Source organism: Cynocephalus volans, chromosome 2, assembly GCF_027409185.1.
Source record: "Cynocephalus volans isolate mCynVol1 chromosome 2, mCynVol1.pri, whole genome shotgun sequence".
Lineage (NCBI taxonomy): Eukaryota > Metazoa > Chordata > Mammalia > Dermoptera > Cynocephalidae > Cynocephalus > Cynocephalus volans.
The window spans coordinates 221,978,505-221,992,039 of NC_084461.1; the positions used below are offsets into that span (position 1 = coordinate 221,978,505).

The 13,535-nt window shown below is 45.3% G+C and overlaps 1 protein-coding gene across 1 annotated transcript in view; it reads left to right on the top strand.

Annotated features, from left to right (window-relative positions):
• RET (ret proto-oncogene) overlaps positions 1-4,776 on the top strand; it is a 46,018-nt gene extending 41,242 nt beyond the window's left edge. Inside the window, exons 17-20 of the mRNA XM_063083341.1 lie at positions 622-759; positions 899-998; positions 1,731-1,878; positions 4,646-4,776. Of these exons, the coding sequence (XP_062939411.1) occupies positions 622-759; positions 899-998; positions 1,731-1,878; positions 4,646-4,776 (517 nt within the window). The remainder of the gene's footprint in view (positions 1-621; positions 760-898; positions 999-1,730; positions 1,879-4,645) is intronic.
• The last annotated feature ends 8,759 nt before the right edge of the window (positions 4,777-13,535 follow it).

Below are 13,535 nucleotides of genomic sequence, written 5' to 3' on the forward strand. Positions count from 1 at the left end.
GTTGACTGTAGGACAATTGGAAAATGCAGAGAAAAGCATAATGAAGAGACCATAAGTCACTTGGATCACACCACCCCACATAGCTGCCGGCCTGGCAGGTGTAGCTTTCTAGTGCTTTCCATGGTGTGCATGTCTATACCCTATTGCCGTAAGTGGGCTCACATCGCACGCTGTTTTATGATATGATTTTGTTCCCACCTCACAGTAAGTTTTCCCTCACAGTTAAATATTTTTCTATAACTTTATTTCTTCTAAGATTTTCTGAAAATTTCGAAGCACACAGAAAGGAGGTGGAAGAATTTCAGAGGGCACCCAAGTCCCATTGCCTAGGTTCTCGCTCCTTTGAGTGCCAGCAGCATGTCCCATTGTGGTTGTGGCTGCTCCAATGGCAAAGGCTTGGGCAGGGATTTCAGTGTCACGGGGTGGGGGCCAGGCAGACAGGCCTTCTTCACCTGCATGCCACGGCCGTCTCTGCAGCCAAACGTGGGCTGACATCTGTGAGTGCTGGCTGCTGTCTGTGCTGAGGGCCTATAGGTCAGCTGCTGGGGTGGACTTCTGGACTCTGCAGAGGGGCCACAGGGGGCAGGTGAAGATGCTTACTGGTCCACTTGCCTGCCACAGGTGGTCCTTTGGTGTCCTGCTGTGGGAGATCGTAACCCTCGGGGGCAACCCCTACCCTGGGATTCCTCCTGAGCGGCTCTTCAACCTTCTGAAGACTGGCCACCGGATGGAGAGGCCGGACAACTGCAGTGAGGAGATGTGAGTGGGCTTTGCTCTGGTGGCCTTCTTCTGACCCTGACACACTGGGCTTGTGGGGGGCAGGTGCACCCATTACCTCCCCACCCCTGAGCAGCCCTGTTCTGTAGGTCATAAACCACCCATCTGCTCTTCCCACCAGGTACCGTCTGATGCTGCAGTGCTGGAAGCAGGAACCGGACAAGAGGCCGGTGTTTGCCGACATCAGCAAAGACCTGGAGAAGATGATGGTTAAGAGCAGAGTCAGTACCGGAGTTGGGGAATTCCAGCCTTGCCCCTGGGTGGTGGTTGTCCTGAGCAGAAGTCATAGCTGATGCCCAGAGAGCCGGCCTTCCTAGAACAGTGCTAGGAAACTGCTGGGAAAGCACGGGACCCTGCTGCACGTGTTGGAGCAGGCAGTGGGAGTAGCTGCACGTGTGAATGGCCTTGCTTGGGAGCTGAGGCCCGTAGCAGCATCCTGTGCAAAGTCAACATCAGGGACGTGTTCAGATTTCTGAGCTCTGACGAATGTTCTAGATGACAGGGTTCCCTTGGAGGGAAGCTGAGAATTGTGCAGCACATTGCAGCAGCTTCTTGCATGCATTGCTTCTGCATGAGTAATGTGGCTGCACACGCTTGCCCGGCACCTGAGGGTTTGTGAACAGACTGGTTCCCCAGTGCTCCTCTCTGGGGCAGCCGGGCTCGGCTGGATGTGGCATCCCCCCAGTGGTGCGTGGCACCTGCTGCTCTCCAGGGCTTGGTGACAGGGCACTGAGGGAGCACATTTCTGCTCCCACGTAGGTGACCTTCTAGGGAAAGAGACAGAATAGAAAACACACAGGGGGAGCAATGAGAACCTCGGAGCAGGACCAGGCCAGGCGGGAGCCACAGGAACCCAGTGCTGGCCAGGACCTCTGTCCCGCAAGTGGCAAGGGGCTGGGGAAGTGTCCAGCAGTGGCCCATGGCCTAGGTGACCGGCCATCTCTCTCTTCCAGGATTACTTGGACCTTGCCGCGTCCACCCCATCTGACTCCCTGCTTTATGACGATGGCCTCTCAGAAGAGGAGACACCCCTGGTGGACTGTAATAGTGCTCCCCTCCCTCGAACCCTCCCTTCCACATGGATTGAAAACAAACTCTATGGTAGAATTTCACATGCATTTACTAGATTCTAGCAACGTTGTTCCCTCTGCACTATCTTTACTCTCTGTACTGCTTTTTAAGAGAGTTTCTGGTCTGAACGAAACCAAAGTCTGCTCTGAACCTTTTTATTTGTAAATGTCTGACTTTGCATCCAGTTTACATTCAGGCATTTTTGCAACTGTCTTTCTAAAAGGATGTGAAAATAAGTGTAATTACCATATCACCCAGCAACTTATGATGTTAGAGGGGAAATGGATCAGGGTAGAACTCTCAGGGGATATTGAGAAAGTGATGGATATGTCATCTCTGGGGTGGGAATCAAGTCACAGTACTTTTATTTAACTACTGGCATAAATTTACCCAATCTGGGAATGTATTTAATTTAGAGAAGAGCGTCCAACACCACCCAGCCTGCATTGAGAGCAGAGCCAAGGCCCCCAGACTGCCCCTGGGTGGGCGGACACCTCTCGGAGGCCGCAGTCCCAGCTGCGTGTCCACCATCGGGGCAGTGAGACAGCAGGAGCCCCGCAGGCCCTGGGAGGACACACCCATACTGCTGTTTTCACATCCTTTATACTCCCACCGTCTCGACGGTTGTCACCTAAGAAGTCAGTGCTAAAAGCTGGAGCAAACACTTTTGAAAGAACATAGTCTGTGGTGCTATGGTCTTGCAATGGACAGTAAATACGGTTCTTGCCAAAACTCCTTATTTTGTCTTCAATTAAACACTTGAGATTTTTTCTGTTTCTAACTTCATCAGTGATTGTTTTGAAATCTTGGTGTCTCTAGCCTTTTTCAAGCCGAGATTGTTCCTTTCGCATGCCTCCTGACTTACCGATTTCTCACTGACTTTGGGTCTAGTGTGACACTCCATTTGTGCTGCCGATGCTGTGGGGCCGGCCTGCGTGTGCCCTTGGTTTGGAAGGTCCTCTGCTCCGTTGTAGGCTTGGACGACAGACGAATAGGCTCCCTTAGGTTGGAGAATGTTTTATAGCATGCTTCTGCTGCAGTAAGCCATTTAGTACAGCAATGTGCTGATACTTTACAATGCCTTAGAGAAAGAGCTAAACAGTTCAACAAGTATGTATCAGATTGGAGAGTCTGAATCTCAGAAAAGTCAAAATTGATAGCTTCTGTTAAGTTACATTTACTAAACGAGCATGTGCTATTTCCCCTAACTATAACAGTGTTTTGGAAACCTGGAGCACAAAACCAATAATGTAATTGACACAGAAGCCATGAGTTTGGTTTGAACATCAAAGGGAGTTTTGCCAAGGCCTTACTGTCTGCACATGAAGTTTTGGTTCTTCAGTGCAGAACAAATTATCTGTTTTCATTTTTAGGCATGTCAGACCCGAACTGGCCTGGAGAGAGTCCTGTACCACTCACGAGAGCCGATGGCACTAACACTGGGTTTCCAAGATATGCAAATGATAGTGTATATGCTAACTGGATGGTTTCACCCTCAGCGGCAAAATTAATGGACACGTTTGATAGTTAACATTTCTTTGTGAAAGGTAATGGACTCACAAGGGGAAGAAACATGCTGAGAATGGAAAGTCCCCAGCCCTTTCTTTGTGCACATCACACTGGCCAAGCCGAGTTCCCAGGTGGCAGACTTGTTTTCTGTAGTTTGTTGTAACTGCTTTCCAAAGTGGTTGTTCTTGCAATAGCCAGTGATTTTCCCTCCTAGCAGACATGCCACACTAGCTGAGAGTTCTGAGTCTCCGTGGTTAAGTACCGTGTTCCTTTCTCTTCAGCACCTGCAGTGCCCAGTGTCGGTCTGTATCCATCAGTGACCACCACGTGCTCTGTGTTCATGTGTGTGGGTCTGTCACTCACTACCTTGTGTAAGAAATTGTACCTGAACTGTTTGATTTTTCTGGTTGCCACCAACAAGGCAACAAGATTTACACATGAAGCACACACACCCAAAAAAGGCAGCAGGAAAAAACTGGCCAAAATGACCTGTCCTTCTTCAGAATGAGAGCCCAGTGGGGCCTGGGAGGTGGTGTCAAAGCCCGGCCAGGGCTGGAGGGGAAGAGGGGGACCTCAGGACAGGCCTCAGCTCAGCGTTCGAGATCCTGAGAATGGCTTTTTAAAAATCATGTAACCTTTTCTTAGGAAGACATTCAGTTTTTATCATGATTAAGATGATTCTTAGATTTAGCACAATGGAGAGATGTGGTGTCGTATTTGCCATGTAAGTTGGTGGTGTGAGGGAGCAGGGCTCACAAGACACACTCGTTCATACTGGGCCCACAGCATCTTCCTCATGGGGTCAGTACTGAGTGACTGCCACCCCCTGACCACAACAGTATGAAGAAAGGGGGCATTTGACATGGAGTGTCCTGCAGTCCCACGCTTGCTGACAGCAGAGGCTCGCTGCTGGGAATCCCACCCCCCGCCAGCCATCGGTGCACACCCAGCCAATGAGGAAAAGCAGCAACTCACCTTACCCATGAGGAGTGGGTGGGGTGGTGCTCACTCTAATTTGTACCTTATCAGCTTGCTCATCAAGGGACAGATCAGCTAGTTGTGTTAGGAGAAGCGTTGACAATGACCAAGGACTGCTATACCTCTGATTATAATTCTGACCTGTAAATGGCAATGTTTTGGCTCTTATAGAGCTTGTGTGAAAAGGCACATGTATCAGTTCTTCCTGTTTGTGAATTAATGCTGCTGTAGCAAGATGTTTTTGTTTATTAGATTCTGACCATGACTCACGAGCTTCTGGTCATTCTTCACTGCTTGTTTGTGGTCACAGACACTCGACACTCCTCCAGTCTTGTGGGGGTGGCTTTTGGGAAGTCCCAGCAGCTCTTCTGGCTGTCTCGGCAGTGGAGCTTTGCAGGAAAGGGTCGGGTTACCAAAACACTGCCTGGTCTTCAGACTTAAATCACTGTGATGAAACTTAAAATAGTCTCATTAAAATACTGTATTTTGTAGACATTTCACAAAAGCAGTGCAATTATGGCATTTTATGTGGCCAAGTAGGCTTGAATGAGTATGTGACAGAGCCACATAGTGCGAGTGTGTGCATGTGTGCACACCCAGAGAGTACTGGAAAAATGCTACTGGATGTGGAACGTGGCTGTCGTTTGGGCCATTTTTCAGGTACGCTGTGATAAGTTCTTTTGCAAATATCCGTACACTTGGTAAAGCTTTTGGTTTTCAGATTCACTTAATGATAGTCTTATTTAACGCAGAAATGAGGATAAACTCACAAATTATTAAAAACTACGCAGTAAGTACAAATTGCTGCAACAGGTTTGTCAGTGGGGTGAGAACTCTGGGTCTACACTGCTGAGCCAGTGATGGGAATTAACCCTTGACTGATAATCCCATTGTCTACCCTGAGGTGTAAAAGTATGCATACTTATTAGTTCTATCAGATGGAATTTTTGTATACATGTGTGAAGAGTGACTAAGTATTAAGTATTACTCAGTATTAAGTAGCAACTTGTCAGTTATTCAAGTTTGTAAAATCTATTTATGAAAGGTATTAAACCATACCATATTATTTGTTTTTGTAATCAAGGTGACTAAGAGAATAATTTCAGTTGTGTAAATAAAATCATGTATCATAAAATGTGTAAATTCCTTTCTCTTTTTAACTTCCTATTTGGAAACATCAGATTTCCAATTTTGAAGTTTCTGTACAAGAAGGAAGATGTCACAAGGGAATCTACCACGGTAACCACCGGGAATCAGTAGTGGTCAGGACTAGGGGCTTGTTACCAGCTTGTCTTCCACGATAGGCACGAGAACAGGCACGTTGACAGTAACTTAAAAACTCAGCTGACTCTACCTTCAAGGAATTCCTTCAGGTTTCCTTCCCTGGAAAAAAGTGGCAGCTGATGTCGAGGTTAGGTATTTGCGGATCTCTCGCAATTTGCTTGCTGCAGATCTCTTGACATTGGACTTGGAGTTGTGAGAGAGAGAATGTGAAAGGCGTGGTCATGAGAGGTCCATTAGAGGTTGCGGCACGTGCTGCCCCAGACCACCAGGAGCTGCCTAGTAGCTGCTTGTGTCTCTGCTCCCCTCAGGGTGTGGGCATTCTGCCAGCTCCTCCTCAACGCCTGGCAAGGATCAGGCCAGCCAGTCGGCAAACACAGGTTGTTGCCGGCGTAAATCTGACCTGCACTTGCATGGCACATTGGATGCCAGGGGCCTGTGTCATTTCTGGAGCTGGTGGCATATGTGTGGCACGTGTGCACGCAGGCCCGTGCTCACAACACCAGGGCCTGCCCTGCCCGTGAAGCCACAGCCCCTGCGCGGTGCCTGCATCTGCTCCTGCTTCTGTTTCCTACTCCCATGTGGACCTCGGGGGCTGGGAATGAATCTCTAGGGCAGGTTATTTGCTGAATGTTGGAAAACTCAGGCCAAGAAAGCTAATACTAAAATCCCCTTTTTCAAGAGCACAGACTTTTTATTGGGAGCATTTGTGTGTGTGTGTTTGCTTTTCATTCTTTTATTTTCTCCTAAAAAACACGCTTTCTGCCAGTCTTCACAAAGGATTCCTTCCCACCATGAGGCCAGTTTATTTGGGTGGAAATCTAGTTGGATATGTCTGAAAGTGGAGCGTGGATAAATGCTTTACATGTAAAAGACGATTCGAAAGGAAAGCATAATTTCCGCCAGTGTGAAGTTCCCTCAGGCAGAAGGAGCAGTGAGCAGTCCCTCCCCTTCCTGCAAGCATGTTCATACGCAGTGTATTTAGCTGTCCAGGCAACTGGAGGGTGGTTGTAGGAAGTGCTGAGAAATCCTGACCTCTCGGGCCCTGAGAAAGATGTGGAGAGAGCAGATGTGAAAGGCATGTGCAGCAGCAGGCATGGCCCCTTATGTCTTCAGCATCCTCGGCTCCTGTGTCCACATGGAAAGCACCCTCTACCTTGGCTGCCACCCTGTCCCCATCTCGTCTCTGAGGCAACAAACTTGACTAGAACTTTGTAGAATCTCCCACCTCTTTAGGGGGCTGGGACTCAAATGAAGGATCGTCTTAGCTGAGATCATAAAAAACCAGAGACTATGTGTAGAGGATTTTTCAGTGTGGGGCACGTTGCTGTGTCCTGCAGCAGTGGCTGGGAGGGTAGCTGTCTAACAGCAGCAAGGGCAAGCTTTCCTCCTAGAGTTAAGCAGGCAAAGGTCATGAACACCCAAAAGAAATCACAGTTAATTTTTCCAGCTACGGTTTTGAGTGCTGAGTCAAATGACAAGATATTTTTGCAGATGTTTGTGGAATGTGTTAGATTTCAAGATCTTGCCAACCAATATATCTCAGCCGAAGCCCAGGCAGGGAGCCTTCACAGGGGGCACATCTCGCTCTGGTGGCCACAGGGACGTCAATATTGCAGGGATCTGAGCTGGGCAGCATGGAGGAACCCGCAGCCCGAGACCACCCCAGCCCCTGTGACTTCAGGAGTTCCCTGCCACCCCAGGAGAGACCATAAACCTGCATCCTTTCAGATGACATTGAGCAATTCAAGTTAAAAATGAGTCAGCAAGCAAAGTAAGGAGACTGCGCTCTAAAGATAAAAGAATTATTTTTCATTTTTTGACAAGGGAACGATTTTGATATTTCATACACAGACAATATTTATCATGCTGTCAACGTCTTGAATAAAAATACAAAGTTCTTTTTAAGTGTCCGAGTTTGTGTTTGTCTTTGTCAATGTTGTAAACAGAACCAGGGCATAGTCAGCCTCTCAGTCTCCCTTTTTGGTTATTTTCTTGATTGTAAGAGGTTGACCAATTCAAGGAAGGCCAGGTCTCCAGATCTTCACAACTCAGGAGTTATTCAGATGTCTCCGGAGTCAACTGTGTCATCATGGTTATCATTAGACAAGACTAGGTTGCAGTGGACAGCATCGTCACCACCACAACAAAAACAAGAACAATTAGTCCCTGTTAGAGGCTTTGAACCAAAAACCCCAACTTACCAATGCCAGCCAAGAGCAAATCCCATATAGGTCATGAGAACCAACCTTGGAGAGCCAAGTAGGTTTTACTTCAAGGTGATGTATGGCCTTTTCTACTTCCCCTGTTTACTGATCCAGGAATAGTATTAGCAACACCAGACTATCATTAACCAACGAGAAGTCTAGAGCAATGTGACTGTCCATCACTACTCACACCAGTGAGCTGAGACTGATATGTGTTCCATCTGGGGAAGAGATTGTATCAATAATGACTTCTACCAAGATTAGTGATAAGTTTCTTACAATCCTAAGTGCATGATTCCTGCTGTTAAGAACACTGCTCTGATTGTTTGCATAAAAAATGAGCTGGTAATTCTCCTATGTAGAGTGCTTGTTTTGGGGAGCTCATCTGAGTTGGAATTTTCAGCCTTGATGATTTATAGAATTAGGGTCTCTGTGGGGTGATCTAAGAATGGTGTTAAAATGAGTATGTACTGACCTAACAATGTCACAAAGAGGAAAGAAAAGTCTTGGAAACTATTCCTAAAGTGCATGAGATGTTAGTCTGAAGCAAACAGGACCAGCTGTCCCTGCCACAAAGGAGGTGTCCTCTGCAAGGACACCTGGAGATGTGGGGAATAAGAGATGTTCATGACACAAGGTCAGAACCAGGCCTTACATTAGCTTGGTCACGTATCTGGATCTCTGTTGGTCTCTTATAGGTGGCAAGTATTTGGCTTATTGCACCATGAAGGTTGCTCAATTCAAATTCAAATTACCTAGGATCTGATCAACACACTGTAATAACTGGTTCTTTTTCTGGGAAAGGAGGATACTAGCAAAGTCACATGTTAACTTATTTAAGGTCATTTTTTCCATGTTGTTGCAAACGGAAATACCATCAATTATAGTCTGCTTTGATGAGACTGGAATTTCCCGGAAGTTTTCATCACAAGGGTCTGATGTCAGATTGCACACTCAGTTGTAAGACCGAGGGGCAGTGGCTACTATTTGGGATGATCTAAGAATGGCGTTGGAATGAGTATGTATTGACCTAACAATTGGAATAAAGAGGAAAGAAGAGAGAGGAAAGGGGCTGTCATTGGAGGGTGACAACCAGGAGTCTATAGAAAATGAGAAGAATGACTATAAAGAAGCAGATAAAATAAAACAGGAATGAGGTGTCTTGGTCCAATATCTTGGATGGAAATTGTCCACTCTGTAAGGTCACCTGCTTGTTCTGAAGGTCCTGAGCCAGATGTCTGCTCCTGAAGATCAGCTGCTTTTAGAGGATCTCTGGGGTTCCCCAGTTTGAGGTTTCCTAGTAGAGCAGCCTTCCAATTATGTGGAATTCTGGATTGCTTCTTTAGTTGTGAAAAGTGAACCCAAGGATTGATACCCTGGAGTTTCACTGCTATAAACATATTCAAGTCCCATGGAGGATGGAAGCTGGATAAAATCCATCTGATGGTGTTCAAAGGGCCCTGAGGCTTTGGTTCCTGGCCATGTCTCATCTTTACAGTTTTTTCAGGATTATGCTGTTGACAGGTGCCACATGACCCAAAAATAACCTCAGCTGTCTCCTTAAAGCTTTACTTCCAATGTTGATTTAAGATAGTAATCAATTTGTCTGTACATTTGAGTAGTTTCATGGAAAAATTTAGCTGATATCCATTTGAAATCATCTGGTACTACCAAGCCACTATCTTGAGAGCACCTGAGGTCATCTGAGTGAAGGGTACAGTCAGTTTTTCCCCATTCTTTCTTTGCAGAACCAGAGACTAAACATGTGTATTTTATAATGGCCTCTTTGAATCGCTCCAGAGATTTATCCTTTGAGGGTTTAGATAGCATCATAACCTTTGTGAAGGCTGCTTGTTTGGTGTAATGATCTGCTAGAGCATTTCCTTTAGCTTCAGTATTATCTCTTTTTGCACGGCCTCCCACCTTTATAATAGCCACCTCTCCAGGAAGTCAAGGTGCACCTAAAAGTTGCTTAACTTGCTGTCCATTTTGGTCAGGCTTCTAGCATCCCGAAGTCATGTACTACTCCAAAAGCATATTTCCTCTGTATATATGTTTACTCCCTGGTCTTTGGCTAGTTGACAAACTGTAGTAAGTGCAGTCAGTCTCCTGGATTGATCTTACCTCAGCTAGAGGACTGCATTCTAATGGAGAGTTTAAATTAATGACATTACGTCCTGCTTGATAACTTCCAGCTTCAGTTCTGAGATATGATTTATTAACAAATAGTATTAGGTGGAGTTCTCAATAGGAGTCTCTAATAAATCTGAGTAAGGTGCAGAGAGTTTCCTAACTGAGATAGGACAACCATGAGGTTCCCCTTCTGTTAGGGGCAGGAGAGAGTGGCAGGGTTCAATGTTGCAATGGTGAATAGGCCCAAGAGAGGGAGAGAGTAAAAGAGTCTCTTGGTTAGTAGCAATGTCTGTACTACATGAGGAATGATGAGGTCAGGCAGGGAGCCTTGACCTAGTTCAGCAGAACCATCAGCAAGTTTTGCAGCAGAGCTACTGCCCTAAGATGGGGGCCAGGGAGGGTCAGGGGACAGGGCTAACCTTTGCACCAGGTCAAAGGTAAGGTTATAGTAAGTGATGGCTTTAGATTGTTCTCATGAAACTCCAAGGATTTGTCCAAGTCACTCATGCACAGATAAACAAAAGAGCTTTCTGTTGTTATGAATTATGAATGTCTAGGGATGGAGGCCATTGGAGAGCTTTCTTCAGGTTCTAGAAGGCTTTTTCATGTTTGGGCTCCCTGAGGAGAATCTCTTACTGAGACTTTAGTCAGTTCGTAAAGTGATCACAATCTCAAAATAATTTAGGACCCAAATTTAATATTACAATTACATTTGCATTCCATTTGTCTGCAATATCCAGTTTAACCTGGAAATCTCAATTGTTGTTTTGTGAGGGGTCTAGGATAGTTTTTAGTCCATCAGGAAAGAGTATTTTTCCTGCCTTAGATAGGTCATGCCCTAAATAATGGGCTGTGTTTTGGAGAAGTTGTAATTTATCTTTTGAACTTTATGTCCCTTTTCTGCTAAGGCTGAGAACAAGTAAATGGAATCCTGTTTCTCTGAACAAGGAGGAAGATTATGCACATATTGTGTCAGACTTGAATTTCAAGGGAAATTTTAAACCTTTTAAGTCTTGATTAAGGACCTAAGAAAAATAGCAGGGGCTTGTGTGTCTAAGTACATTTTGTCCTCCCCGGATGAAGGCAAAAAGGTATTAAATGCCATTATTCAGCTCTAAAAAGGAATGAAATTCTGACACATGCTACGACATGGATAAACCTTAAGGATGTTAAGCTAAGTGAAATAAGCCAGTCACTAAAGGACAAATATTGCCTGATTCCATTTATATGAGGTGCCTAGAGTGGTAGGTATAGAGACAGAAAGCAGAATGGGGGTTTCCAGGGGTTGGGGGGCGGAGGGGATGGGGAGTCATTGATGAGTGTGTACAGAGTTTCAATTTTACAAGATGGAAAGAGTTCTGTGGATGGATGGATGATGGTGGTGGTTACACAGAATGTGAATGTACATTATTAATGCCACTGACCTGTACACATAGAAATGGTTAAAATGATTAAGTTTTATGTTATGTATATTTTACCACAATAAAATAAATATTGACTGTCCTGGTCTGGAAGCACACTAAGAAAAGCCGAACAAAGATCTGCTGCAGTAAAGCGAGTGGCTTTAGGTGGGATTGGTGACAGGATACTATTTCGCTTAGGAACTACTGGGAAGTGAGGGATAACAATTTTGTTGATGGCTCTGGCATCTTGAACAAATGGATATCCCCATCCGCTTGGTTTCTTTATTGGCAGGATAGGGGGTTACAAAGGCTAGTGCAGCGTATGAGAAAACCTTTGGATATGAGGCTTTCAACTACAGGTTTGATCCTTTTTCTGGCTCTGACTTTAAGGGATATTGGGAAGTGTGGGTAATGGTTTGGTAGGATCTCTCTGAACTTTGATAGGTTCTGTTCCAATTATTTTTCTCAAATCATGGAATTTTGAGCCCATAGAATTGTAGGTACAGTGTCAAGCTCCTTATCTGGCCTATGCATCGAATAGATGGAGGTGGCAAAGGTATTCAGAGCAAGCTCAACTTGCTCGTGAATTGAGGAGTCCTCTGGAACCTCCCAAATAGTCCCAAAGGCCCTGTTCTACATTTAAATTACAATTCCATTTGAAAAGTGAGTCTCTCCCGATTAAATTTGCAGGGGTGGTGTCACAGAGCAGGAAGGGGTGTTTGGCAATCAAGGATTCAAGACCTGCAGTGAAGGGCAGGGCATAGAAGAGATCTGAGGGTTATTTGAAATGCTTTCCACCTGTGCCATATTTTTACTCCAGGGGAGAGGTTGAAGGAAGGTGGCAGGGTTTAATGTAGAAAGAGAAGTGCCTATACCTACCAGAAATTAATGAGGTGCCATCTGTAGTGGGTGGAATTGTGTTCCCCCCAAAAGATATATTAAGTCCTCAACTCTGGAACATGTGAATTTGACCTGGTCTTTGCAGATATAACCAAGTTAAGATGAGGTCATACTGGATTAGGGTGGGCTCTAACACAATGACTGGTGTCCTTAGAAGAAGGAAATTTGGACCAAAGGAAGACATAGGGGAAAATGTCATGTGAATACAGAGGGAGAGATTGAAGTGAGGAATCTACAAGCCAAGGAAAGCTAGGGGTTGCTGATGACCACCTAGGGAAAGACCATGGAGCATTCTCCCCAAGAACCTGAAGAGGGATCTTGGCTCTGCCAATACCTTGATTTTGGACTTCCAGCCTCCAGAACTATGAGGGAATAAATCTCTGTCATTTTACACTACCCAGTCTGTGGTAATTTGTTACAGCAGCCCTAGGAAACTAATATCATCTGTATTTAAAGTTGATTCCCCTGGAGTGTTAAAGGGTATGGCAGGATATTGAGGCATTTTTTTCTTCCTTGGGGCATCTCATTGATTTGAACTGAGAGATTTTTCTTTGCCTTGGTTTTCTTCTGTAACAGGGCAGTCTTTTTCCAGTGTCCCTCTGTTTACAGTATCTTTGGGTGGTTGGAGTGTTGGGCCACCCACATATTTGATCTGCAGGGCCACAAATTTATTTCGTTTTTGTTCTAAAGCCCTCTCAATGTGTCCTCCAGGTTTTGTGGTTCAGGTAAAAGGGCTATTTCCCATTATAATTCCTGTTTTCAAATTAGGTCTCTAATTTCAGGTCTACCTACTTGACAAGATGAGATAAAAGGGCAGCTTTCTAAGCTCCCAGACACTGCAGTGTATTTTCTACCTTATCTCGAAAATCTCCTAGAGCTTCACCTCTTCTCTGTTTGCATGTTTGAATTATGGTTCAATCTTTTCTACTGGAAATGTTTTACATATGGCTTTCTGGAGTCTTCACCCTGTGTTTTGAGCCTTTTTTGGTCTCTCGGGTCTATTGTGGACAGAGGAGTCCTACAAGTCCCTTTCTGGGTGAGTCAGGTCAGCTTCAGCCTTTCAGGATTTTGCATTCATGTGTACAAGTTGGAATAAGTCAGGTAACCCTGGGTTGCATGCCCCCCTCAATAGTTCTAAATTATTCTATTAATAATTGTTGGTCTTGTCTGGGTTTGGGGAAATCCTTAATTATACTTCTTAATTCAGCTTGGGTCCAAGATTTAAATTCTATACTTGCCTACATACCTGGCTCATGGGATGGATGGGTCTTGAAAG